The 25,000-nt window shown below is 37.4% G+C and overlaps 1 protein-coding gene across 5 annotated transcripts in view; it reads left to right on the top strand.

The window, feature by feature from the left end:
- Positions 1-185: 185 nt before the first annotated feature.
- LOC145489641 (eukaryotic translation initiation factor 3 subunit D-like) overlaps positions 186-25,000 on the top strand; it is a 333,976-nt gene continuing 309,161 nt past the window's right edge. The window contains exons 1-3 of one of the 5 annotated variants that reach the window (XM_081468663.1): positions 420-496; positions 13,039-13,307; positions 16,793-16,838. In XM_081468663.1, coding sequence (XP_081324789.1) covers positions 16,835-16,838 — 4 coding nt within the window. In that variant the 5' untranslated portion in view covers positions 420-496; positions 13,039-13,307; positions 16,793-16,834. The other 4 variants (XR_014049614.1, XM_081468661.1, XM_081468664.1 and 1 more) reach the window with 4 other exon arrangements.

Here is a 25,000-nt window from a genome sequence, read left to right as displayed (position 1 = left end):
ATCCGGCAAAACACCCTCACGATAAAAGTCACAATCGATAGGTTTCGAGCTTTCAACTGGCAAACACCGTCCCGTCCCCTAGTAAAATAATCTCAGAGGACACGATCACAACGCATTTTCATTGGAAGAAACAACAACACATACAATTGGTCAAAAGGTGTTGGACATGTCTGCCACGCAGGACGAAAGTGCAACGCTACAAATGGGTCCAACGGCACTGGTAGGGGAGAGAGAGCCTGGAACGAGATTGTCAAAGATCTTGGTACTTTAGGTCAGCGGATGACATGAAGTCCAGTTTCCTGCTCATGTAACATCCACGTGGCTTTCGCAGAAATAACTCTACACGTGATACTGAAAATCCAACATGGAGGGGAAGGCATCTTTTATTCCACCGGTCATAGAAGATAATCCCGATGGTTGGGGGCCTTGTTCCATTCCAACTGCGTTCAAAGACATACCTTATCAACCATTTTCCAAAGGAGATCGTCTAGGCAAGGTAAAACTTCTATTAGCTAGGTTTTTATAGAGTGTCGGAAAAATTAGGAAAACCAGCTGGGAAATTATGCCACGTTGGTTTTCGGAGTTTGTCGCACAACTTAACTTATTTCCTATGCATAACTTAACTTATTTCCGGATTAAACTTTTTAATTCACTTGGATTTTAGCATTATAAATTAAGAACCGTTTGTTAAGACAGGAATAAAAATAAACTGCACTGCTATAAACTGGCCAATCGGGCCATGTAACGTTACAGTATCTCGAAACGTAAAATACGTAAAAGTAAAATACAGAGGAACCTCTACATAACGAAGTCCTCGGTGTAATGAACAATATCCCTGTGGCCAATGGTAAAATAAATGGAAAAGAACCTCGATACAACGAAACTTCACTATAGTGAACATGTTTTGCCAGTCCCTTGGCCTTGTTTTATATCGAGGTTCCACTGCATGTGGGAAAGAACCTTGATACAGCAAAACCTTGGCCTTTTGTCATATCATCATTGCACTGTACTTGATTTGATGAAACATTCTCTGGTTGAATGTGCTTAGCAACATACCAAGTCTGTTCATCAGGTGATGAAATGATTTCAGAATTCTCTGGAAACAAATGACTCTTCAAAACCAACCTAGATTTGAAAAATTTTTTAAGCAAATGTTTAGCCTGTTAGAAAACCACATTTACTTGTGTTAAATACAGAACATGCTTAGCGGCAAAGTTAACAATGTGCCTAGATCATCAAAATGAACAATTTGGGTCACTGAAAACTGTGAACAACTTGAAAGCCAAAAACGTCCTGTGTTCAGATTTAAAGGCTAGATTGTAGAAATACTGGGCCACTCATTTACATCTCATTGAATTTGAATGGTTCCTTTTGTTTCTTTGTGCTTCATTCTTAGAAGCTTTGAAAGATATGTCAATAAGTGGCCTGGTATTGTAAAATAGCTCCAATTTAAACATGAAATTGTGAACTCTTCTCCTCAATACATTTTTGTTTTTTTTGGTACAATAACATGGTTTGTATTAACCTATATTAAGGGCTGGGCATCGGTCAAATCGACGAGGATGATTTTGCAAGGATGATTTTGCCTGGCCTGGTTTGACCACCTACAGTACCGCTTAGAACTAAGCAAACATCGAACGCACATTCTAAACAAACCCCTAACACGAAAAAATGTCCCACTCGTTTTTGCCAACACGTTAGGGCCATGCGTTTTTGACAACGTGTTAGCCTTTGTTATTCATAACCACTATTCCTTTTGTGACACATTGTTATGGTGAACAAAGCACAAATTCAGTTCAAAACAAATGCGTGATATGTAAATCCGTGCAAAGTGAAATTCAAATCAAAACACAGCAAATTAACAAGTGCAGTTGAAAATTTGACTGTTGGCAATACAGCTTTGTACTGCTACCACTGAAATAAGGCGCCTTGATGTTGACAAGATGATAAACAAATTTGAGCACTTTCATGGCAAACCATCGCAAGTAGACTGAAACTTTGAACTCGCTCAGCAGAATGTGACAGCGAGGGTCATGACATGTTTATTATTTCAAGGTGTACGCTTTCATGCCTTCTGTTGAGTGGCTTAAGTATAACTGTAACTTGCTTTGATACTAAATATGTGGCACCAGTTTTAATTATCGATTGTTGGTTCACCTTCTTGATTATTCCGCATACCACAGAATGACAAAACCATCTTACAGCTTGTCTGAAACTCGGAGACGTGTGTCTCTGGCATTAAAAACTCGGTTGCGGCCTCGCGCACAATGTTGGTGTACAAATCAAAATTAGCAAAAATTGGACGAAAATTTGTTTTAGAAATGCTGTAATTCGCAGGTTATTAATTTTTTTCTCTTCAAATGAGCACCATCTTGTAGCGATTTTCATGTAGTTTCCTTCCATCTTAGCTACGTCTCAAAAGCGCTTGTGCCTTTCTTGTAAGGAGTAAAAATCACACATACTCTCCATTCTAATCTTTGCAAGTAGCGTAACACATTGGGCCGTATTTTACACTATTCTTATCGCGCCCATTGCAGGCACGGTTTGCCATTTTTGCCTTTTTGGCAAATTTTGCTTTTTGCCAAAATCGCGCACGTTACTCCTTTTGCTTTTGCCTTTCGCGCCAGCAAAAACATCACGCCCTTTTGGCTTTTTGCGTATTTTGCCTTTATTCCGAGTTGAGTTGGTCCAATTCCGAATGTAAGCTTCTTTAATCATAATACAGGTTTCGCAAGGCAAAGCGTTGCAAATTATTGTCAAAGGAGCTCTTTTGAATCACAAAAATGGAATCACAAAAATGGAGAAAAGTGTTCTCCAGAATGCAAACTATAAGAGAACACCACATGCTAGTAAGTTACGCTATATATTGCTATCAGAGTGCTTACCAAGGATTTGGAAACGATGTAACTTAAAACACACATTTGTCCAATTTTTGTCCAGCCCGGCGATCTTGAGAAAATGACAGAACGAATCATCTTATGTCTTTTTTTATTTCTTTTTACATGCACTAAGCAAGCAAGTTCCCTGCATCTTCTTGTCCATTTCGTGTTCATCGCGGCAATTTTGTTATTTACAACAAGCCCAAATTATGTCCAAATAAGGAAATGGATGGACGAGTCGAGTTAGACTGGGATTGAAGGGTTTCCCCATGAAGAGAAAACAAAACAAAACATCGATGTGTTGGTTGACCTTTATTACGGTGTTGTTCACCAACTTTGCGGAAGGATCGGCGGGGATAACGTTCAATCTCAACTGAGCATTCGCCTGTGAAAATAGCATCACTAAAAGTATCATAAAATGCTCGCTTCGGCTTTTTGTCAGTACTTTGCACCGCTCGCGTACTCCAGCCTTTATTACGGTGTTGTTCACCAGCGCTCTAGCGGCAAAAGTGCCACGAGGCAAAATTAGCAAAACGACAAAATGGCAAAAATAGCGCTGGCCTGAAAGGCAAAAAAAATGCGCGATGCCGGAGGCGCGATTGGCAAAACGCAAAATTTGCGCGAAAGGCAAAAAAGGAAAAAAGTGCTCGAAACGTGCGAACAAAGACGTGATAAAATGACAAAGTTTTTAAATTAAAAACGTGGTCTCACGCTAGTTTTTTAATCATATTTTTTTGACAGATACAGTCACAAATGAAAGAATCCCACCATTTTAAAGCAAAATTTAGGTGCACTTTGGAGACACCTTCTTGAATTGAATTGTTTACACTAAGAAGTTAAAAATTTTAATAATGCACTTTCCGTTTTGGTCAAAAAATGGGGGAAAAACGGCACTTTTTGCCTAACCTGTTTTCGGAATTTTGTTGTTCTTCTAATAAATCTCTTTCAGACGGAAAATTTCGCTTTTTGGGGTGCACATAGATGGAACTTTAATTCTGCGAAGTTTTACGACCACTGGCTTTAAGAATGACGAGAAATAATAAGAAATCTAGCGTGAGACCGTTTTTGTTACGCAATTGTACACCAACATCGTGCGCGAGGCCTTGCCTTGTGAAAACATAACTCTGTTCCCAAACCAATTGTGGCATTCATACTCACTGGAAATTTCACTGTATCAGATGGAAATAATGACATACATGCACTGATAGCAATTATGCAAATTGCGACAAAATTAACAACAGATTGAAAGCTAGACAATTTCAAGTAACCCAGCGCCTGATATGCAACCTAACTGAAGAAAGTTGTATGTCTGTAAATTACATGTACGCTAGAAGGAAAAAACCTTCTTGTGCCCTCCAAGGTAAACCACCAAAGAATTAAAGTTAGAGCTTACAGTACCGGTCAAAGGGATTGCAGCACCTACATGTGTGTAAAATGCGTGTAGTCTGTGTGTAGTATTCGTGGACAGTGTGTGGACGGTGCATGTAAGGTGCGTATAATTACACACGTGTAAAATTTACTGATCTGGTAGTTACATGCATTTGCGTGTAATTTTACGCAAATGTGTGTATTTTAATTAGAGCAAGAAACCTTTGTTATTCATACACGCAGTTGCTTGTATTTTGCGAAATTAAAAGCCACTACTAACTTGTATTTGAAACATGCGACTTTCAATGTTCACAACAAAAAGTAAATTTAAAAGCCAACAAGCATTGCTAAATTACTGGACTAGCTCGAGCACCTATCAAACAAATACTCTTTCTTAATCTGTAGCAGTCCACACTTCTGCTTAACATCCAGGGTCCAAAATTAACTTTTTTAGGCAGGTGCCAACTGGCTACTGAATTTTTGAGTTATTTTTTTACAAAAAAATACCTCTTAGTCGCCACGTCGAGTATGTTACTGGTCAATGGGTGGGTGAGTGAGTGAGTGAGTGAGTGAGAGATGTATGTATGTCACACCAATCAGATTGGATCTACTATAAACAGCCAATCAAATTTCTCGTTGTAAAGGTAAATGGTATGTGAGAAGATCTGATCCCGATAAAGTTCAGAATGGCCGTATTCATTCTTCTATAAAAGAGGAGGAAGCATTCATATATTGGGTTTACTTCGACATTTTCTGTGGGTTAGGCTGAGGATTTTAGTTAAATGAACGAGATGAGCCTTGAGGTTTGAAACAGTTCATGAGTTCGTAGTATGCAAATGCAACGAGATATTTTTATTTTTAGTTAAAGGTAACTTGATACTTTTGTTTTTCACAAGGAGTAAATTCAATTAGAGGTCACGAATCGTCGCTTCTAGTTCTTAGGACATGTTTTAGAGGGGACGAGACTTTAGATTTGAAACAGTTCTAACATTCACAATAGTAAGTGCGGGTAACAATTGTTTCGTTCTTGTTGCATGCAAATATAACAAGGTATTTTTGTTTTTAAGTTACAAAGTGTAATGTGACACTCTTGTTTTTCACAAGGAAGTAAATTCAATTAGAGCAGTCACCACTCTTTCCCACGAGATGTTTGCTATCTTTAGTAACAAATGGTAACTTAACACTTTTGTTTTTTATATGGGAGTAAATTCAATTAGAGCTGACAAGTTATCGGCTATTGTTTCCAGGATATTAAACAAAAAAGCTTTCATTTCTGGACGGTTTTTACGTCTCTGCAGTAGCAGTTTAATAGTTTTATTTCATGACATTCATTTCAGTCCGATATTTTTTAAGGTAAAAAGTATGAAAACTGTTCAAATGTTCTTTGAAGACGGTGCGGCACCAAGTGAAAGTGCAATTTAATTAAATCAGACTTTCAACATGTCAGAGGTTTTTTTTTCTTTCTTTCTATTTTCGGTGAAGTTGTGTGCAAAGGTAAACTTACGTTTCGTATAAAATGCGAAAAAGTCCCTAAATTAACTTGAGTATTTTTGAGCAAAAATTACTCTTGGGGTTTGGAAGGGTTTTGTGATCGCTGAGTGAGGGAGTTATGCATGTGTGTGTGTCACACCAGGTTGTATCAAAGAACGAATCAAATTGCCTGTTAGAAAATGAGATGGTGTCTACATTAATCTGGAGACCTGTCGGATTACTGTAGTTTGTTCAGTCACACATTTTATGGCTTACTATTTAGCTATCTTACCATGACCGATGTAGCATCGCAACCAAAGAAAAAATGTCAAATTAACCAAATCATTACTGTACCATGAATACTCCTATCTCCGACACTTCACACAAAAGAATAACTCTTGCACGCCTTGCATGCCTATGTTTTTTTTTCAGTCGCCATAGGGAAAAATTTGGTCGCCAAAAAGTGTCGATAAAATTTTTCCTTCGCAGCAAAACACAAACCAAAATTTTTGGTAGCCAGATGGAAAATTCAGGTCGCCAATTTTTCTTTTAAGAATCAGAACGAAGAGAATGCATTTGGGGCCTCAATGTTGATTTTTCCTCTAACGAATAAGATTAAATACAAACACGCTGATCATTTATACACCTACCACTGAAAAACCATGATGAACAAATCAAATGCTGGCCATATATGCAGTTTCGTGTGGCTGCCAAATGTTTCAAGTCAACTTTATACCTTTTCTTGTCTCTACCTTTTGGAGAAGAAATGTACCCGACTGAAAAACTGGCGTTTGATTCTTTGCTCTATGTTCAAAACGATCTTTCCTTTCGCGTTCTGTCAAGACCACCCATGAAAATTTGTGTTTCCATTGGGGGTAGAAACTTGTGTTTAGCTGATGACTTTTTGATTGGATGGTTTCCTCCCCATCCATCTCGGCACATTTTTCCGTTCTTGCTGGCAAAATATTTGCAATGGATGTCATCAGGAATCAAACCAGTGCTGAAATCATCTTTTGACCACTTTGACAGACGCCCAGAGAATATCTAAATCTTCAACCAATCTCTCCGCAGATGTTCTGTCTCCACTTTGTAATAAATTACGGAAAGATTTCAGAACATCTTTGGACACCCCATTGACTGGATAAAATTCATGACCAAAGAATGCACTGCCTCTTGCGCCTGCAATACGTATGTTACGGGAAACCACTGAAGAAACATGACGGCGAGGCTTTGCACTTATCGTGACTGTGAAACGTTGTGGTAGATTTATAATAACAGGAAAATTGGTTTTATACTTCAAAAGCAGTGGAAAGGTAAAAAGTGACCAATTGGCGGGTGCCTTTGAATTTTATTTTAATCGATTTGGCTGAAAATCAAAGTTATTGTTTGTATAATTATCGTGGCATGAAATAGTTAATCGCCCGCTGGCGACCAGTTGTGAAATTCTGGTCGCCAGTGCAAAATTTTTAGTCGCATTGGCGACCAGGAAAGTGCAATTTCGGACCTTGACATCAAAACTTAATTCTTAAAGATCTCTGAGCTTTCGTTTACGTTAAAACACATACGACATATGTCGCAACGTAATGTTTACCCACTCAAGAAATGTCATTATCAACTCCTTGTCCTTTGATAACAATGAAATAGGGATTCAAACAGAAACTTGCGGATTCTCTCTTAATCTTAAACAGCGAAGAAGCGAAATTTTTTTAAACAAAATCTAAGCGAATTCGTTAATTTTCAATTCATCAGATTTGTGTGTAAACCCGCAATGTTTACACCCAGTTCGTTCGATTATTCGGCTTAAGTTACAATACATTTCACTCAGACTACCGATAAGCTAAGTTCGAGAAAAACATTGGGATTTCCATCGGTGGGTTAAGTCCGGTTGACAGATCGTCGCGTGTGTGTATATGTATTTGGCGTATGGAATAAAATGAAGCAGTAACTCATTTCAAAACAACTCTCACACTGCACAGGATTTCTGCCTGGGGTAGATTTTGGTCACGTGCTAGGCAACGCTTTTCAAGAAACAAATCGAATTTCATTTTTATTAGATCAGAACAATGTTTTCAGATACAGAACATTTGCTTCTGAGCTATAATGACGAATCTTCAAAGGCTTTTTAAACGTAAAGAAGGATAACTGATGTTCAAAAATTAACTGAAAATGTCAAGCGAAATACATGTATTGTGTTTTGCTGTTATTTCGTGTCTGGCAAGCCTCAGTTTGTCAGTCGCTGGTGTCCTTGTTGTTTCTCACGAAAAGAAAAAAAAACACGATGGGAAAAGCTTTTGAACACCGGTTAACTCCAAATGCTTCAGAGCACGAAATATTTTTAATGAATCTTCGGATTGATTTAAAGTACACTGATAGCTGTAATTTAAAATTGAAAGCGACATCATATTTTTATGTTCTGTTATCTCAGTGAATCCTAGCCTAAGCATGCTTGCCTGCCACTGGCGAAGCTTGTTGAAACTACAACGGAAAAATACTTTTACTGTAAAGCGGTAAGTCAGTTTAAGGAAACTGGTCGATTCTATCGGAAACGTTTGATGACCAGAAGCAAGAAGGTAAAATTTTAAGCTGTATCGCTGTGCAGTCCAGTACGGTGAATGTTACATGGTAAATGTTTTGTTTTCATTAGACGCACTGTTAATGTCTCGTTCTCATTACACGCACTTAATGAGTTCCAGTTGAATGACTGCGAGTAATTTTACATGCAATATTACGTTTACTGCGTGTAGTTACACGCGTGATTTTTGTGTATTTGCGTGTAAAGTGCGTGGACACTGCGTGTAATGTGCGAGTAGTACATGTGCTTAACACGCGTGTAATGCTGCACTCCTGTTGACCAGCACTGTATTACAGTGCAGCTCAGATATATCCGAACCAAAATATACGCCTAATTCGCATCAGCCCAATACGCGTATATGCGTATAAATATACACACATATGTGTATGCATATACGCATATACGCGTATAAAGTATATACATGTATGCCTGATTAGTATGTATGAGCTAATCTATTGTTTTTTTCTTTTCTTAACAGGTCATTGTTGTTTTCAATGGCTTGACAGCTTGCCACAGAGCAAGAAAGAGTTTTCTTTATTTTAAATACGCATATACAGTATATGTGCGTATGCCTTCAGACTAGACTTATTAGCAAAATGTTAGCTGAAACTAACATTTTGCAATTGGGCACTTGACAGAAAATTAACTGACTGAATATTAATTAAAAGAGAGAGTATTTTGCTGTTAAATCGAAAATTTACTGTTTTTTTTGTCAAATAAAACCGGGGATACTCACTTCAACAATCCCATCTTCGAGGAGCAAACACAACCGAAAGAAACACACAACTTTTCCTTGAAGAAAATTAAAATTAAAAATAATGTGAGCGGCACACCATAAAAACTTCGATAAACAATTCTTCCGTCAGGGAGAGAGTGTTTTACCATTTGAATGAACGGTTTGTGTCAGATACATGTATAACGGGAGATATCATTTTTCCACAAGGTCTTCGGAATGCTTCAAAGTAGCCTTCAAACAGTAAACATCGCGCAAGCGACTTACTGACGCATGCCGAAACACAGAACTTTTCCTTGAAGAAAAAATGACTAAACGCAAGCGACGCACCAGAGAAACTTTGATAAACAAATCTTTGGCTAAAGAAAGAGCATTTTACTGTTTGAATGAATGATTTGTGTCAAATATAACCGGAGATACCATTTTTTTGACAAGGTCTTTGGAACACTTCAGACAATAAACATTTCGCAGTCGACTTGCCAACTTGCCAACGCGTGCCAAAACACAGAACTTTTCCTTGAAGAAAAAAATAACTAGATGTGAGCAGCGTGCCATAGCAACTTTGGTAAACAATTCTTTGGCTAAAGAAGGATTAGTTCACAGTTTAAATGAACCATTTGTGCCAAATAAAACCAGAGATATCATTTTTTCAAAGAGGATCTTCAGAACAGTTCAGACAAACATTTTGCAAATGACTTGCCAACGCGTGCCAAAACACAGAACTTTTCCTTGAAGAAAAAATAACTAAATGTGAGTGGCGCACTTTGATAAACAATTTTACCCTTTGAATGAATGATCTGTGTCAAATATAACCGGAGATTTCATTTTTTCGACTAGGATCTTCAGAACGCTTAATTCAGACAAATAAACATTTTGCAAACGACTTGCTGACATGTGCCGAAACACAGATGTTTACTTGTAAAAACATAAAGTTCACGTGTTAAAATGGGGAATTCAAGCGACTGTTTCAATTTTCTTCCCATTTTTGGTAGCTAAAGATCAAGCAAGTGTTAATAAATGGTAGTTCATCGGTGAATCTGCGAAGTGATCGAAAACTCGAAATATGATAGCTTTCATTGATTGGCATGATCTTTTAACAATATGCAAATTTCATTTTGAAGCATTTTCATTCCCAGAAATATAATGTCCTTTGTTTGACTAACAATGCTTCACATAAAGAAACCTATGGGAATGCATAACAAAGAGACATATATGTGCGTATACACGCGCATGTGTGCATATATACGCACATATGTGCGCATATATACGCACATATGTGCGCATATTGACATACGCGTATACACAAAATATGCTCGTATAATATCCGTATGCGTAGTTCGCATATATCTGAGCTGCACTGTAAATGGTGAACAGTTCCATTGATGCGGCAAAAAAAAAGTTTCATCTAACCGCATTGTTTGAAAGGGCTATGCAGGCTACTTTTAATAATATTGTTTTATTCGAAACCGCAGAACATATTTTTGCAAATGAATGACTTAAAGTGCATATGACATGAAAAGTAATTTTTGCTTATTTGACAGGCCTTTCAAAATACAGAAGAATGGCGTTTTTCTTTTTGCAATATCTAAGGGTGTCATTTTGTTTCTTTTGTGATGTACATTTGTGGTGCCAAGTTTCAAGAACACTGCTTCAATATTTCTAGAGATATTGTTTATTCAGTATTTTACCATTTTTAGTTGCAAACAATATGACGTCATCACTGATCTAATTTGCATAATAGAAAAACGTCAATCTCTAAAACAAAAAAAGATATTTCGAAAAGAAAAATGCCATTCTTCTGTATTTTAAAAGGCCTTGCAGATACGAGAAAAATATTTTTCATGTCATATGCACTTTAAAGGAAAAGGTCACTCCAAAAACTGTGTATTTTTTTCCATCACCAATGAAAAGTTCACATTGAGTTGAGTTACTCACCGTTGTTTTAGCTTCTGAAGTGGATGTGATCCCAATAAAAAAGAAGTGAACAGTTCGACACTGGGAGCTGCCATTTTGAAAGGATTTTGAAGGCCATGCCACATATCTGTGATGTCATTCCATCCGAGAGTGTGTTTGATTTTTTGAGCTTTGGGATGGCTACTCTTGAAGCCAGAACGTGCTAGTGATTCCACGGGAGATAATCAAGTTGAATTGAATGATCAGTTGGAAAATGCTCTGTGGTGTACTTGTGAGAGATGTGCAGCCATACCGATGCAAAGAGAGTGTGTTTGTTGCTGGGAACAGCCGGAGTAGGTCACCAAGATGGAAGGTACATTTTGCAGTACAATTGCAATGGACGCAGTTAGTGGAAGAGCAGGTTTATTTTTAATTGTAAATTGCTCTCACAATTGAACTGGTGGCTTAAATAAATCCCCAGTTTAGTGCTTTTGATCTGATTTGTCTTCATTTTTATGTTACTAGCAGTTCAATGCAGAGGGAGTTCTGGTATCACAGAAACTGACGAGTTTTCAATGGTGTGTTTAAATCGGGCAGATGCTTTCCACCTCACAAGTCTGTGTTTTTACTTATAAGATTTGGATACTTCTTGCACGTGCTCGTACGTGTTTGCCTAGGTTTGTTTACACTTATGGACTACGTGGACTCTTGTGAAATATGCAGTGACTTTACATGTAAGATGTGAAGTGAAATCGATGTCTTTGACATGAAATGTGAAATTGACAACATTCCTTACCAGTACCTAAGACTTTTTGTTAGAATTGTAATGTTGGAATTGTATTGTTGGAAAGCTAAGCATATGTAATAAATTTTGGATAGAACTGAGAAGAAAGTATATTCAACTTTTACATGCGTAAACCAGCGGAGGGAAAATTGACTCAGCAAGTGTTTTTTTTGTATCTGCAAGTGTGTTTTTAGTGTGTCGCGTTTCCTGGCATGGCTACTTGACAAAGCATGTACAGTAAGATTACCGCTTCATTTTTTACCTTAGCACTGCTTTCGTTAGCAACTGTAATTTCTAAAACTAATGTGAATGAAAAAAAAAAAACTGTCCTTAATTAATGATGAATTGTGTTGATAAAATCAAAAACAAATTACAACACATTTCAGACAAAATATTATTTACATGCGGATATGGGATTTTGCTATAGCAGGACTTGTTATTGGTAAATGTTGATATATAGATGGACTGATGTACAATTAACTACTTCTTCCGATGTATTTGAAATCAAATTAGACAGCATTTAGAATTTGTAATTATTTTAACTCATCCCTGGCTGTCAAGGCCGATTATTAAACACGCTCTGAGTTATTGGCTCACACAAAAGATTTATAAATTGAAAAAATGCATTTTCAATTAAAGAAAACCGAAGCAGGTTAGTCTGACATGTAATTTTAAAGAAATCTGCAGGACATTTGAAGTTCCCACGGTACCCTAAGAAATTTAATAAATTCACCCTCAAAAAATGCGTGCAGTCGCTATGCATCAATGAACACGAAAACACAAAAAACCTTGCGCCAGTCTACAAAAAATAATCAATCAAATCTTGCAACATGGAAGCTTTTTTATAAATACTGGTAAGACTGGTAAATGAAGAATAGAATTTCATTCAGCCATTTTCCCTGTTATTATAGAAAAAAAGCAGCAAACTGATATATACATGCAAAACCCGTGATTCACATCATTTTAGCGTCTTTTGGTGAAAGTATATTAAGCCTGAAGGGTTGAAAATTTTTGGCGTATAAAATACTTGTGCTGGTGACCAAACCTGAAAACTTAGGGACCAGCTGGCCCCAATGTTTTTTCGTTCCTTGTGATGCGCCATTCGCTTGCAATGCGTGCCTTTACAAGGGCCTTCTGTTGAAAAATTGTCGGAAAGCATTTTTCAATGACCTACTTCTTGTGTTTCCAGCCACAAGCTCAAATTGGTATTCAGTTTTGAAACAGTCGTCTGTGAAATGCTCGTTGCACACATACACATTTGTGAGTTTTTTTGGCATGAATCTCTCATCCTGACGTAGCTGTTCAAACCACTTCTTTGGCAATTTTTTGTTCTTTGCAGGCAAATTAAGGAAAGTCACTCCTCTTTCCCTATCCTTTTCGGTTCGGGTTTTACAGCCGGGTGCCCAACATTTTAGCTCACAACTGAATAAACGAATTTAGAACAGAAAAGGAGAGCTTTAGCCTTTGAGCTTCGCGCCAATTTGGACTGAATGACGTCACGGTTATGCGGCGTGGCCTTCAAGATCCTTTCAAAATGGCGGTTCCCAGTGTCAAACTCTTCATTTCTTTTTCATTGGGATCGCATCCACTTCAGAAGCTAAAACAACGGTGAGTAACTCAACTCAATGTGAACTTTTTATTGGTGATGGAAAAAAAATACACGGTTTTTGGAGTGACCTTCTCCTTTAAAGCAACATTGTGTAAATTAAAACAAACATAGTGTCAAGTTTTTTGAACAACTGTGCTAGTGAGTTGAGATTTTTATCGTATGCCAAAGCTAAAAGAATTTGTCCACTACAAAACCAAAACATCATTTCGCTTGGCATTTTTAAAACCAAATATCGAATACTCTCAGAAGGGTTCAAGTGTAATTTGTTTGGACTTAAGTCTATGAGAGTTGGCTCTAGAGTCAGAGTATGGCAAGTGTCGAAACATAAAAATTTTATAGTAGGCCCAAGCTCGAAAATTTCCTCAGTTACAAAGCCAAAATAATTCTGGAAATTGCTTGACATTTCTAAACAAATCCACTATTCTCGCTGCATAATTAATTAGCTCATTGCAAAGCATGCTGCTATTCCATCACATTCCCCCATTTTCGCCTGTGCTGGTAGCGTCGGTGATGCTTTGTGCCATTTGAAGTTTGAATTTGGTCTCCCCACTGGAAGCGTGTTCTTTTCGTCCTGTACTCCACAGATGGTCATCTTTTGTGACCCCCCCCCCCCCCCCACCTCCCCTTGTGGCGGTTGACAAAGCTTGTTGCATGCGTATTGCCTCATCAGTCGTGGACTCTTCTCATAACTTGATCTTATGCGATGAGGTAATGGGTATGCAGTGAGGATTTGTTACTATTCTAAGAAGAACTGGATTAATTTTTGTGTTGAAATTCTATAATAATTTCAGACTGCTGGGTATCTAGGTTTTTGAAAACGCTTCCCGGCTGCCAGATGTCTAGACATGATAATGATCCTGAGAAATAAAAAATTCCCGGTGTTGTCTGTTGTCTCTTTCACAGCCACATTTGAAACCCCTGTTATCTGTATATGCTGATTTTTCGAAATGCAAATCATTTTATTCGTAAGTTGGATGAATCAAAACAGACAAAACAAAATGGTATGTATGTAACTGCTGCCATATTCAGCCAGTACAAAAGAATTAAAAACTTGTCTGCTCCTTGAAAACACCTCATATTCATACCAAATGTAATCTTCAGAAAAGACAGTTAACTTCCACACAGAAACAGAAGAAGCAAACAATAACCAAGTTCATACATACTAATGCGTTCACTTTAAGTGCTATAACACAAAGTCCAAACGCAGTCTAACGCAGCAAAACATGCATGCGTATTTACCCTTCGCGTTAAGGATGCACTTAGGTCTGAGCAGTACTGTAGAGGAAAAGGGTCTCGAGCTGCTACCATTTTGGTCACCATGGCAGGTGAATAAACCATTTGGTGACTAAATTTTATGAACAGGTCACAATTTGGCAACTAATGCAGTACAAAAGGCTGACTGCTCAACAACAATTTTTTTTTGTGGGATAATCACTAAGCCAAATGAATTAACCACAATTTCATGAATGATATGTTTTGGCTTAAAACAATTCTGTGCAGCATGTATTCACTTCATGAATACTATTTACTAGCCACGTAGAATTTAAAAGTGTAAGAGTAATCTCTAATGAAGGCAGTATACAGTAGAGTTCCGTAAGTGCTCAAAAGCGAAGGATCATCAAACTAAAGTTTAGTAGCTGTGACGAGCTTTGTACCCTAACAATGCTGCCAGTAAGGCTTTTTCATGCCCCTTGGTTGTCATTCAAACAGGGAGAATCTATTTAACAATCAGATAGCAGTAAGCCATTGACAAGAGTAAGCCAGTCAAGCAGCAATCAGCTCTGGGTTAAACTACTATGTATTTCTGGCCTGAGGCACCCAGCTAAGGCTGCAGGGTCCGAAATTGCGCTTTCCTGGTCGCCAAAGCAACTTAAAATTTTGCACTGGCGACCAGAATTTCACAACTGGTCGCTATTGGGCAATTAACTATTTTATGCCATGATAATTACACAAACAATAACTTTGACTTTCAGCCAAATTGATTAAAATAAAATTCAAAGCCGCCCACCAATTGGTCACTTCCTTTTTACCTTTCCACTGCTTTTGAAGTATAAAACCGATTTTCCTGTTATTATAAATCTACCACAATGTTTTACAGCTACGATCAGTGCGAAGCTTGGCTGCCATGTTGTTTTTAAGGGTTTCCCATAACATATTGTGGGCGCTAGAGGCCCCATGCGTTCTTTGGCCATGAATATTTCTTCAGGCGATGTGGTGTCCAAAGATGTTCTGAAATCTTTCTGTAATTTATTACAAAGTGGAGACGGAACATTCGTGAAGAAATTAGATGAAGATTTAGATATGCTCTGGGCGTCAAAAAGTGGAAATGTAGATCTGTCAAAGTGGTCAATGATTTCAGCACTGGTTTGATTCCAGCTGATTACATTGATTGCAAATATTTTGCCGGCAGGTCTGTGGCAACCCAAAATTTTGGTTTGTGTTTCGCTGTGAAGGAAAAATTTTATTGACACATTTTAGCGACCACATTTTTCCGTATGGCGACTGAAAAAAAATTTCAGTCGCCAATTGGCACCTGCTGAGAAAAGTTAATTTCGGACCCTGGGCTGCATCATGTAATGATTCCACTTTTGCACAAAAGAAAAGATGATGCATTCCCGTTAGTGTTGTTTGGTACATGAACGTTTTAGATCATGCAACCAGAATATATTACAAGAGATTACAGGAAACATATCCATAATTAAAAACTATTGACAGAAATTAAACTGAACTGTACTGAACTGAACTAAATTAAAATTGACCATCACATATCTAAATCTGTTCAAAATTGTCAATTTCTGAATGCTGGGCAGCGCCTTTAACAAACCTTGTTAAAATGTTTAGCATTACTGTGACGAGCTACCACGTGTACAAGTTTTTTATGCTCTGTCAACAATCAACATCTGTCTTTTGCACGCAGTCAAGTTTTCCCATTTCATTCATATGTTTGATCAAAAGGAAACTAAATTATGAGGAAAGCTGAATTGTGTTTTTGACACAAAAAAGCAAAGGCAAATTACCCAATTGCTTGCCCTTAACTGGCAAAACACCTGAAATACAAGTAAGAACCACTGTGTTGAAAAACTCGTTAATCATAGTTGGGTCACAAACCAAAGGTGGTGCACCCAATTGCTTGTTCTTTAGGCAACACTCCCAAGAGAACATGTAAGCCGACTGTACACTGTATCTTTTCTTTTAAAAGGAAAATAACCAGGTTATAATATTGTTATATTCATAGTGATGAACATTCAACTGTTGGCCAACTCAGTTAAAAATTTATCTTGCATTTATTATTTACTTGGTGTTTCCTCAAAAAAGTGCACTGTAGCTCTTTATAAATAATGTAATCTGTCTGTTTTCAAGGTTTAAGAGGATGCAACCAGGAAAGGTCATTGAAAATGTGTGAAACTTATTTTAAGTAGTTTTACACAAATCCTTTTCATCAATTTTTAACACACAGATTTTTCAAATCAATTTAACTTTGTAGGTGTCTGATTGGACTGGAGGTACATACCAAGATCGCAGATACATGAGTAAGTACACTGTATTACACCTATAGCCAAGGCCAGCTGCACTTTGTTTTTTCCTCGACTTTCAATAATTCAGTCTCCATGAAGGTTGCTGCTGCTGCTGTTATAATTATATCAGTTGCATTCATAACCCACAAAAGATTTGTAGATGTGTATGTACACAAGCACACATAAGAGTTCAAAAATAATGTTTAAGTGCCTAAGAAGTAAAAAATAATAATAATAATTATTGCTGCTTATTTGAAAGACTTTTCAAAATAAAGAAGAGTGGTGTTTTCCTTTTTGGAATATCTTCTTTTGTTTTAGAGATATTTTATGTTTTTTTATTATGCAAATGAGGAAAGTGATTCAGGCCTGAATGGGATTTGTTGGCTTGATAGCTCAGTTGGTAGAACACTGCACTGGTATTGCAGAGGTCATGGGTTCCAATCCCATTCAGGCCTGAATTATTTTCAGGCTTAATTTCACAACTACGATAATCAGTCATGTCTTCATTGTTAAATATTGTATGTACTGATTGAAGATTCAGCTGTTTTTAAAACCATACCTTACCTCTGCTGCTAATGTTCTTGGTGAAACATGGTCATCAAGCAGTGATGCTAGGAAACTAAATTTTTTATCGTGTGGTGGTCAGTGTGTAAGTTGTGATGTCAACTGCTCTTTTTTTAGAAGTGCAAAGTTTTATAATTAATACTAAACACTTTTCAGTGGCCACTGTTTGACTGTTGCAAACCATCATATGTTAAGTTGTTTTTCTGTAAATAGTGTGCAATGATAAAAACTGAAAAACTGTTGCTGCGCCTTTCAATAACGTGCAGACTCTTAAATTCAAAGCTCAACTGACAAGTGCGTTTTTCGTTACCGTCAATCAAATGTTCGGCGGCTCCTCCCAGCTTCCGACTACAGTGCAGCTCAGATATATGCGAACTACGTATAGGCGTATTATGCGAGCGTATTTTGCGTATACATGTATTGCATAAAACGTACAACAGTTTTTAAAGACATGTTTCGGCATGCTTATGCCATCTTCAGTTTAATAGAGTGACTAATGATACGTGACACAAGTTATATACTACAAAATATGAATAAATTATTTACAATATGCATTACAAAACAGTGGAAACGGAAATTACAGAGTTAAAAAGGTGTTGAAGTGATGTAACTGTTTGTTAAGGTCAGGTTTGTTCTTACTAATATAAAAGGCTTCTTTAAGTTTAAGATCAATAGAGCTATTCGCTGAGTCTAAGATGCGAAAACAAGAAGGTGTGTACATGCCCCTGCATGAAGAAAATTGAGAAAGATGTTTAAAAATATGCGAGTTTTTATCGCTTACTGTATGTTCTTTAATCCTGGTAGAAAAATGGCGACTGGTTTCACCAATATAACAGGAATTACATCCCACACAAGTAAATTGATAAACTACCATGGATTTTAGAGCATCAGGAGTACGATCTTTAAAACTGAACATATTCTTGATTTTGAAAGAAGTAAAAACTAATTTGATATTAAGATCCATTTCACAAAAACGTTTAAGTAATTGCCGTAGTTTGAGTTCCGTTATTCTAGAGTACTGGCCGATAAAAGGAAGCTTAAAATAGCGTATATTGTTTTCATCATTAACGTTGCGGCTTTTTTGATCAGAAGGCTTGTTAAGATACCGCTTGAAGGTTTTTTCAATGATGTGTGAAGGAAACGAGTTATGTTTTAGAGTGTCCGAAAGCTTTTTCTACCAGGATTAAAGAACATACAGTAAGCGATAAAAACTCGCATATTTTTAAACACCTTTCTCAATTTTCTTCATGCAGGGGCATGTACACACCTTCTTGTTTTCGCATCTTAGACTCAGCGAATAGCTCTATTGATCTTAAACTTAAAGAAGCCTTTTATATTAGTAAGAACAAACCTGACCTTAACAAACAGTTACATCACTTCAATACCTTTTTAACTCTGTAATTTCCGTTTCCACTGTTTTGTAATGCATATTGTAAATAATTTATTCATATTTTGTAGTATATAACTTGTGTCACGTATCATTAGTCACTCTATTAAACTGAAGATGGCATAAGCATGCCGAAACATGTCTTTAAAAACTGTTGTACGTTTTATGCAATATTTATCATTATTGCTAGTATTACGACCTTATGTATACACATATGTCAATATGCGTACATATGCGCGTATATACGCGCACATATGCGCCTATATAGTTCATACATACTAATCAGACATACACGTATGTGCATATATGCATATGCGTATACACGTATTGGGCTGACACTAATTACACGTCAGGGCTCAAAATTAACTTTTTCGTTCGGGAGCCAGCTGGCGACTAATGGAAAAATTTTGGTTGCCAGATCGTAGATTTTGGTCGCCAACTTATTTTATATATAACTTGCACAAGAACACGATTTTATACGTTACTTCACATGCAAGAAAAGTCACAATTGAAGAGCGAAAACAATTGAAAACAACACAGGTGACACTTAGTTATAAAGCTACTGTTGTTCTCAGGTGATATGTCTCTGGTCCGAAGGTGATGGTTGTCTCCATAGTCATTTTAAATGAAATGAAGCATAAAATGTTTTAAGTCTGTGGTTTTCATTGTGAGACAAACACAGGTCCTTGCGTATTTTCCCTTCGCTACTTCTTCGAAATGCCGTTCCTTATTTTTGACTTGCTTTCCTCGACGCCTTTCGTTGCGACAAACAACGCCATGCTTGAATCTTCATTCCACACACGTAAAAAACTCACGTAATTCCTTCAACTGATTGGTATCTGCCGCCATTTTCGCGGTAAATGAAAAGCACATAGTGTCGAAGAAGAAGAAGAAGCTGCTGAAATAATATGGCGCGCCATGACCGCAGTATCGACGTGTTGAAATACATTCAATTTTTTTGATTATCTTGTAATATTCAGACATTATTTTACTGGGGATGGAAAGGTGAGTTGTATACTAGCTACCATATCCGATTGATTTCCTAATATAAAGATTTAAAAGAAAAAGTTTTGTTGTGGTTTTCTTTAGTTATCGGACAAAACGCAAGTCGCCAGCTGGCGACCAGTTCTGGAAATTTAGTCGCCAGTGCTCAATTTTTGGTCGCATTGGTGACCAGTGAGCCGCAATTTCGAGCCCTGTGCATATATTTTGGTTTGGTTATGTCTGAGCTGCACTGTATGTTGTCTGAACTGTGCTCAATGATTTGATTTGATTACCATCTGCTCGGCAGTAATCGAAAGCTGGGAGGAGCCGCCGAACATTTGATTGATGGTAGCGAAAAATGCGCCTGTCAGTTAAGCTTTGAACTTTAGAGTCCGCATGTTATTGAAAGGCGCAGTAAAATAATATATTTCTAGATATGTACCTAAGGGAAGTGGTCAAAACTATGTTACATTCTAGGGACCCACTTTTTGGAGGGAGGGCTATATAAGAGGCCATGGGTCTACTGAAGGAGGTGGGGGGCTACTTAAGAGGCCATGGGTCTCCTGAGGGAGGTGGGGGGCTACTTAAGAGACCATGGATCTCCTAACAGAGGTGGAGGCTAGGTAAGAAGCCACGTGTCTCCTGACAGAGGTGGGGGGGGGGGGAGGGAGTCTGGACTCTATCCTATTGTATATTGCAAGCTCTATTGCGATTGATATTCATTCGCCTTCATCAATTCATTCAATTCAGTCATGCTAGAAACTTACCCTAAACCTAAAATTTATCCTAACTGTCTTCTATGGGCATTTAGAAGGAACAGGGTTTCATTGGAGCAGTAGGTTCTACATGTTAGACAAAAACTTTCTTTGTCAGAATGAGTGACTGAATATTATTATCCTGAGTGAATATTACTTTTATTATTAATTATGTTATTATTAATTATTTTGCAATACAATACAAATTTCATTGTCAACTCCCCATGGGAGCTTTTCAGAGACAATAATAGTGATAAAGATAATTAAAAAAATACTCAAAGATTATTGATAAACAATTATTGAAAAACTATTTACATATAAAATTTATCACATTAAAAATTGATTTAAGAGGAAGGCTTTCATTTTACGTTTAAAAATTTTATTTTCTTATTAATTAAATACATCTCATAAACGCGCAGAACTTCTACTTAATACACACACAAACAAGAAGATCTGTTAGATCTTATAACCGCGCTTTTAAAATTTAACTGTTTTCTTAGTACTACAGTCGCAACGCAGTGCATATTCCAAAGCAATCTTTGATGATTCATTGATTACTGTAGACATCACAGCACTTGATCAACATAAACTCTATTATCGCACCATCAGTCGTAGCCGTTGTGACACCTCCGATGACGTAATAGTCTTAATCTGGAAGTTTCTTCGGGATATGTATGAGCATGAAGATACGAACACTATTACAAACCGCTTTCTTTCTTTAAAGTCACGATTAAATTTAATTGTTTTTTTCCCTTGAGTTAAGGGTTAGCAAACAAGTCACACAAGTCACATAATTCAAGAATTGCGTTATCTACGGCTATCGTTAGTACGGTGGTTATTTCCCTATCAATGACGTAATCTTTGCACGTTCTGACACGTTCTTTGCTTGGCTTGCAAATATTTAATTTTCTTTCCGATCTATGAACTCACTGCGATGAAACAGTCAAAGGATTTACTTCATTTGCCTAAAACCGCAAGAAATACTCGCAAAATTACAAATAAATTAATGACCGTCGCTTCTGCCGAAATAAACTTGCAAAGTAAACACGATCTTATTTGTCGCGTAGCGAAAGTGAAAGCTGCAACGTCAGCGCATTCCATGGCTGATGTAATACCTTTTTTCAGCGTATTTATTATTCCCTTTAAATCCAACGCTTTGATAAAGCGAAAAGAAAATATATTTTACCCACAAAAAAGAAAACAATATCCGTAAAATTGTCTGTGTGTTTATGTTTTAACAGCTTCTGGCGGAAAAACATCACACGTTGTGTGACTCAAAGTTTGGCCAAGCGGAGGTCTGCGTCTGGTCACCGACAAAAAAAATAAAAACAAGAAGATCTTTTAGATCTTATAACCGCGCTTTTAAAATTTAACTGTTTGCTTAGCACTACCGTCGGAATGTAGTGCACATTTCAAAGCAGTCATTGATGATTCTTTTCTTACTGTAGACATCACATCACTTGATCAACACAAACTGTATTATTGCATCATCAGTGGTAGCCGTTGACAAATCTCCGATGACGTAATGGTCCTAATCTAGAACTTTCTTCGGGATATGTATGGTCATGAACGATATGAACCACATGATAATAACACTATTAACAACAGCTTTCTTTCTTTATAGACATGATTAAATTTGATTGGTGTTTTCCACGAGTAAAGGGCTAGCAAAGTAGTCACACAAGTCATGTAATCTAATAATGAAACTCTATCCCGACCGATGTATCGATTTTGGTCACTCCAGTGGCTACAGATTGAAAACGTGACAGAAAATTGGTGTTACTTTCGATTCTCACCAAATTTGGACAGTGGGAAGATCTCATCATTAGCCAATTACAGGCCATTTTTCAGCTCTTTTCGTCACATCCTCCCCGCTCGGGAGAATTTTGTCAAGTTAGCTAATTTACTATGCAAGCCACCGTGATGGTGCTCGCTGTCGGCGAAATGTTTATTTGCTCAAAATTGGGGCAAAGTCTTTCAGAGATGAAAGTCAGGACATTTGTAAGGATACAGAAAGTAATATGGGACCAGTTGGTGGCTTCTAAGGCTGAATTTATCCAGAAGTAAGCTGTATTTTCGTTTTTGTGCCGAAAGCCATGCGGTGAAATATCGGTTTGTTCTTCTGTCTTGTTCTGTGTTTTCTCTTGGTCATTTTTGTAGCCCGCCGAGGCCATTCTTTTGTCTAAATGAGTTGAAAAAAGTTCGAAAAAGATGTTCCCATTCAAGTTTAAGCTCTCAGGCGATAATTCTGGAGTTTTTTGGCTGAAATATCGGCTTTGTTATGTTCGTATTTTTGGGTTGCTATGGGCGACCGTTGCTCCCTTTGTTAGGTCAAGTCTGGGGAGTGAGGTCACAAACAAAATTCTAATTAATTCTGGTTTTGTTCGATTTCGCTGAAATTTTAGCACGATAAAACTGGATTGTTAAGGAATAGATTTACCTTCTGCCGATGTGTGGTAGCTATTAACGCTAAAGTGATATATCGCTTTGATGTCAGGGTTTTGAAGAGATTTTTTTGCAACGTGTAGGTTCGGCGTGATTTTGTAATCTGAGATTTCTGTTGACCCTGAAGAAACAAGGTTTGGCGAGTAAACATTACAGATTGCGTAATTCAAAGTTGGCCGAGTGGAGATCTGCGTCTGGTCTCCGACAAAAAAAAAATAAAAAAAAATAATAAACCAAGGGTAGAACATGAACTGCGCTCGGCCCATGGCCGCGCGGTTAAAAAAAAAAAAAAAACCACGGGTAAACCTAGAACCGCGCTCGGCCCATGGCCGCGCGGTTAAAAAACAAGCTGTGAGATGTATAATCATTTTTTCCTTAAATGATAAGCCAAATTTAATGAATAGAAAGCCTACCATTAGTGGTCTTATTGTGTAGGCTTCTACTTCACACACAAAAATACAAACTAGTAGATTTTTTTTTTCACGTGATAAGCCAAACTGAATAAATACATAGCCTATCATAAGTGTTCTTCTCGCATAGGTTTTTTTTTTATCTAAAAATTTCATCTGGCAATGTTAACTGAAATATTTAGCTGTATACATATTAAATGTCTAATTTGCAGTATTTCAGTGTAAAATGGTTTGACTAGTCTACACGACTTCTACTGTTCGTGATATATTTGTACATTTGCCATTCTCTGTTCGGTCACTTGACCTTTTTGTTGCTTCACTGGTGTTCATGAAGGGTACTTCATGTTGTGTTATAAGGAGGAATTTTATTAGAGTAGAGCCGTAAGACCGTGCTATGGCAAAATTTTTAGAGGTCACAGGTGTGCATGATTTCTGCTGTTATCTGCATGTTGTTTCGTTGATGACACCTTTGTAATAATTTGGCATGTATTTATGCATCTTTTAGGCTCATTTCTATTGCAAGATATGCTTTTTAGTCTCCAAGTTTTTCCCTTCGCTGGACAAAATATGAAATTTACTGTAAAAGTGTTGCTTACTTGCATTCTATATTGTGACACCGGACCCGGCTGTGATTACAGAACTGTTTGCAAGTACAGGAGGTTGATTCTTTTCACGGATATCATATTTGTCCTCGTAAGTTTTTTCTTCGAAGACACCGTAGCTTGGAGAAAGCTATACGTTTCTCCAGAAAAATTCTTATGTTTCTTGCAGCTATCTGATCGAGCTCATGTTTCTCGAGCTCGATGTATAGGTTTATTCCTCCTTTTGGTCGTTCTGGCACCACATCATTCAAATGTAGCTGTTTACGTGCAAGTCTGTTGACTGTTTTGCATGTTGTATTTGCCACTGTTTGGCTTAGCTCAGGCAAGACCATGGTTTCGATCCTCCATGTGGATCTCATCAGTTGCCGGTATTTCTAAAATACTATTTACGTCTGTAGTTGCTAGCGGAACTTGTACATATGTGAGGATGTAAGACATTCTGCGGCTTGTACAAACTTGTAAAATGGCTAGCCTACACGACTTCTACGGTTCGTGACATTTGTACATTTGCCGTTCTCTGTTCGGTCACTCAACCTTTTTTTTCGCTTCACTCGTGTTTATGAAGGGGATTTCATGTTGTGTTAAATGGAGGAATTTTAAGTCGAGTTGAGCCGTTAGACCGTGCTATGGCAATTTTTTAGAATTCATAGGTCTGCATGATTTCCTTTGTTATCTGCATGTGACTTCGTCGAGTTTGACACCTCGGTAATTTGCCATGTGTTTATGCATACCATTGTTTTGGCTCATTTCTATTGCAAGATACAAGTATTTGCTTTCCAGGGACAAAATATGAAATTTACCGTGAACATGTTGCTTACTTGCATTCTATATTGTGATGCCAGGCCTGACTGTTTGATTAGAACACTTTGCAAGTAGTATGTTGCAATTGATTCTCATCACAGATATCCGATTTGCGTACGTTTTTCCTCAGAGACACCGTAGCTTTACTTCGAGAAAGCTATACGTTTCTCAAAAGACATTCTTTGGTTTCTTACAACTATCTGATCGAGCTTATGTTTCTCGAGCTTGA

The sequence above is a fragment of the Orbicella franksi genome, chromosome 6 (assembly GCF_964199315.1).
Source record: "Orbicella franksi chromosome 6, jaOrbFran1.1, whole genome shotgun sequence".
Classification (NCBI taxonomy): Eukaryota; Metazoa; Cnidaria; class Anthozoa; order Scleractinia; family Merulinidae; genus Orbicella; species Orbicella franksi.
Note: the sequence above shows the minus strand (reverse complement) of the source record. Positions and strands in the feature narration are given on the sequence as shown.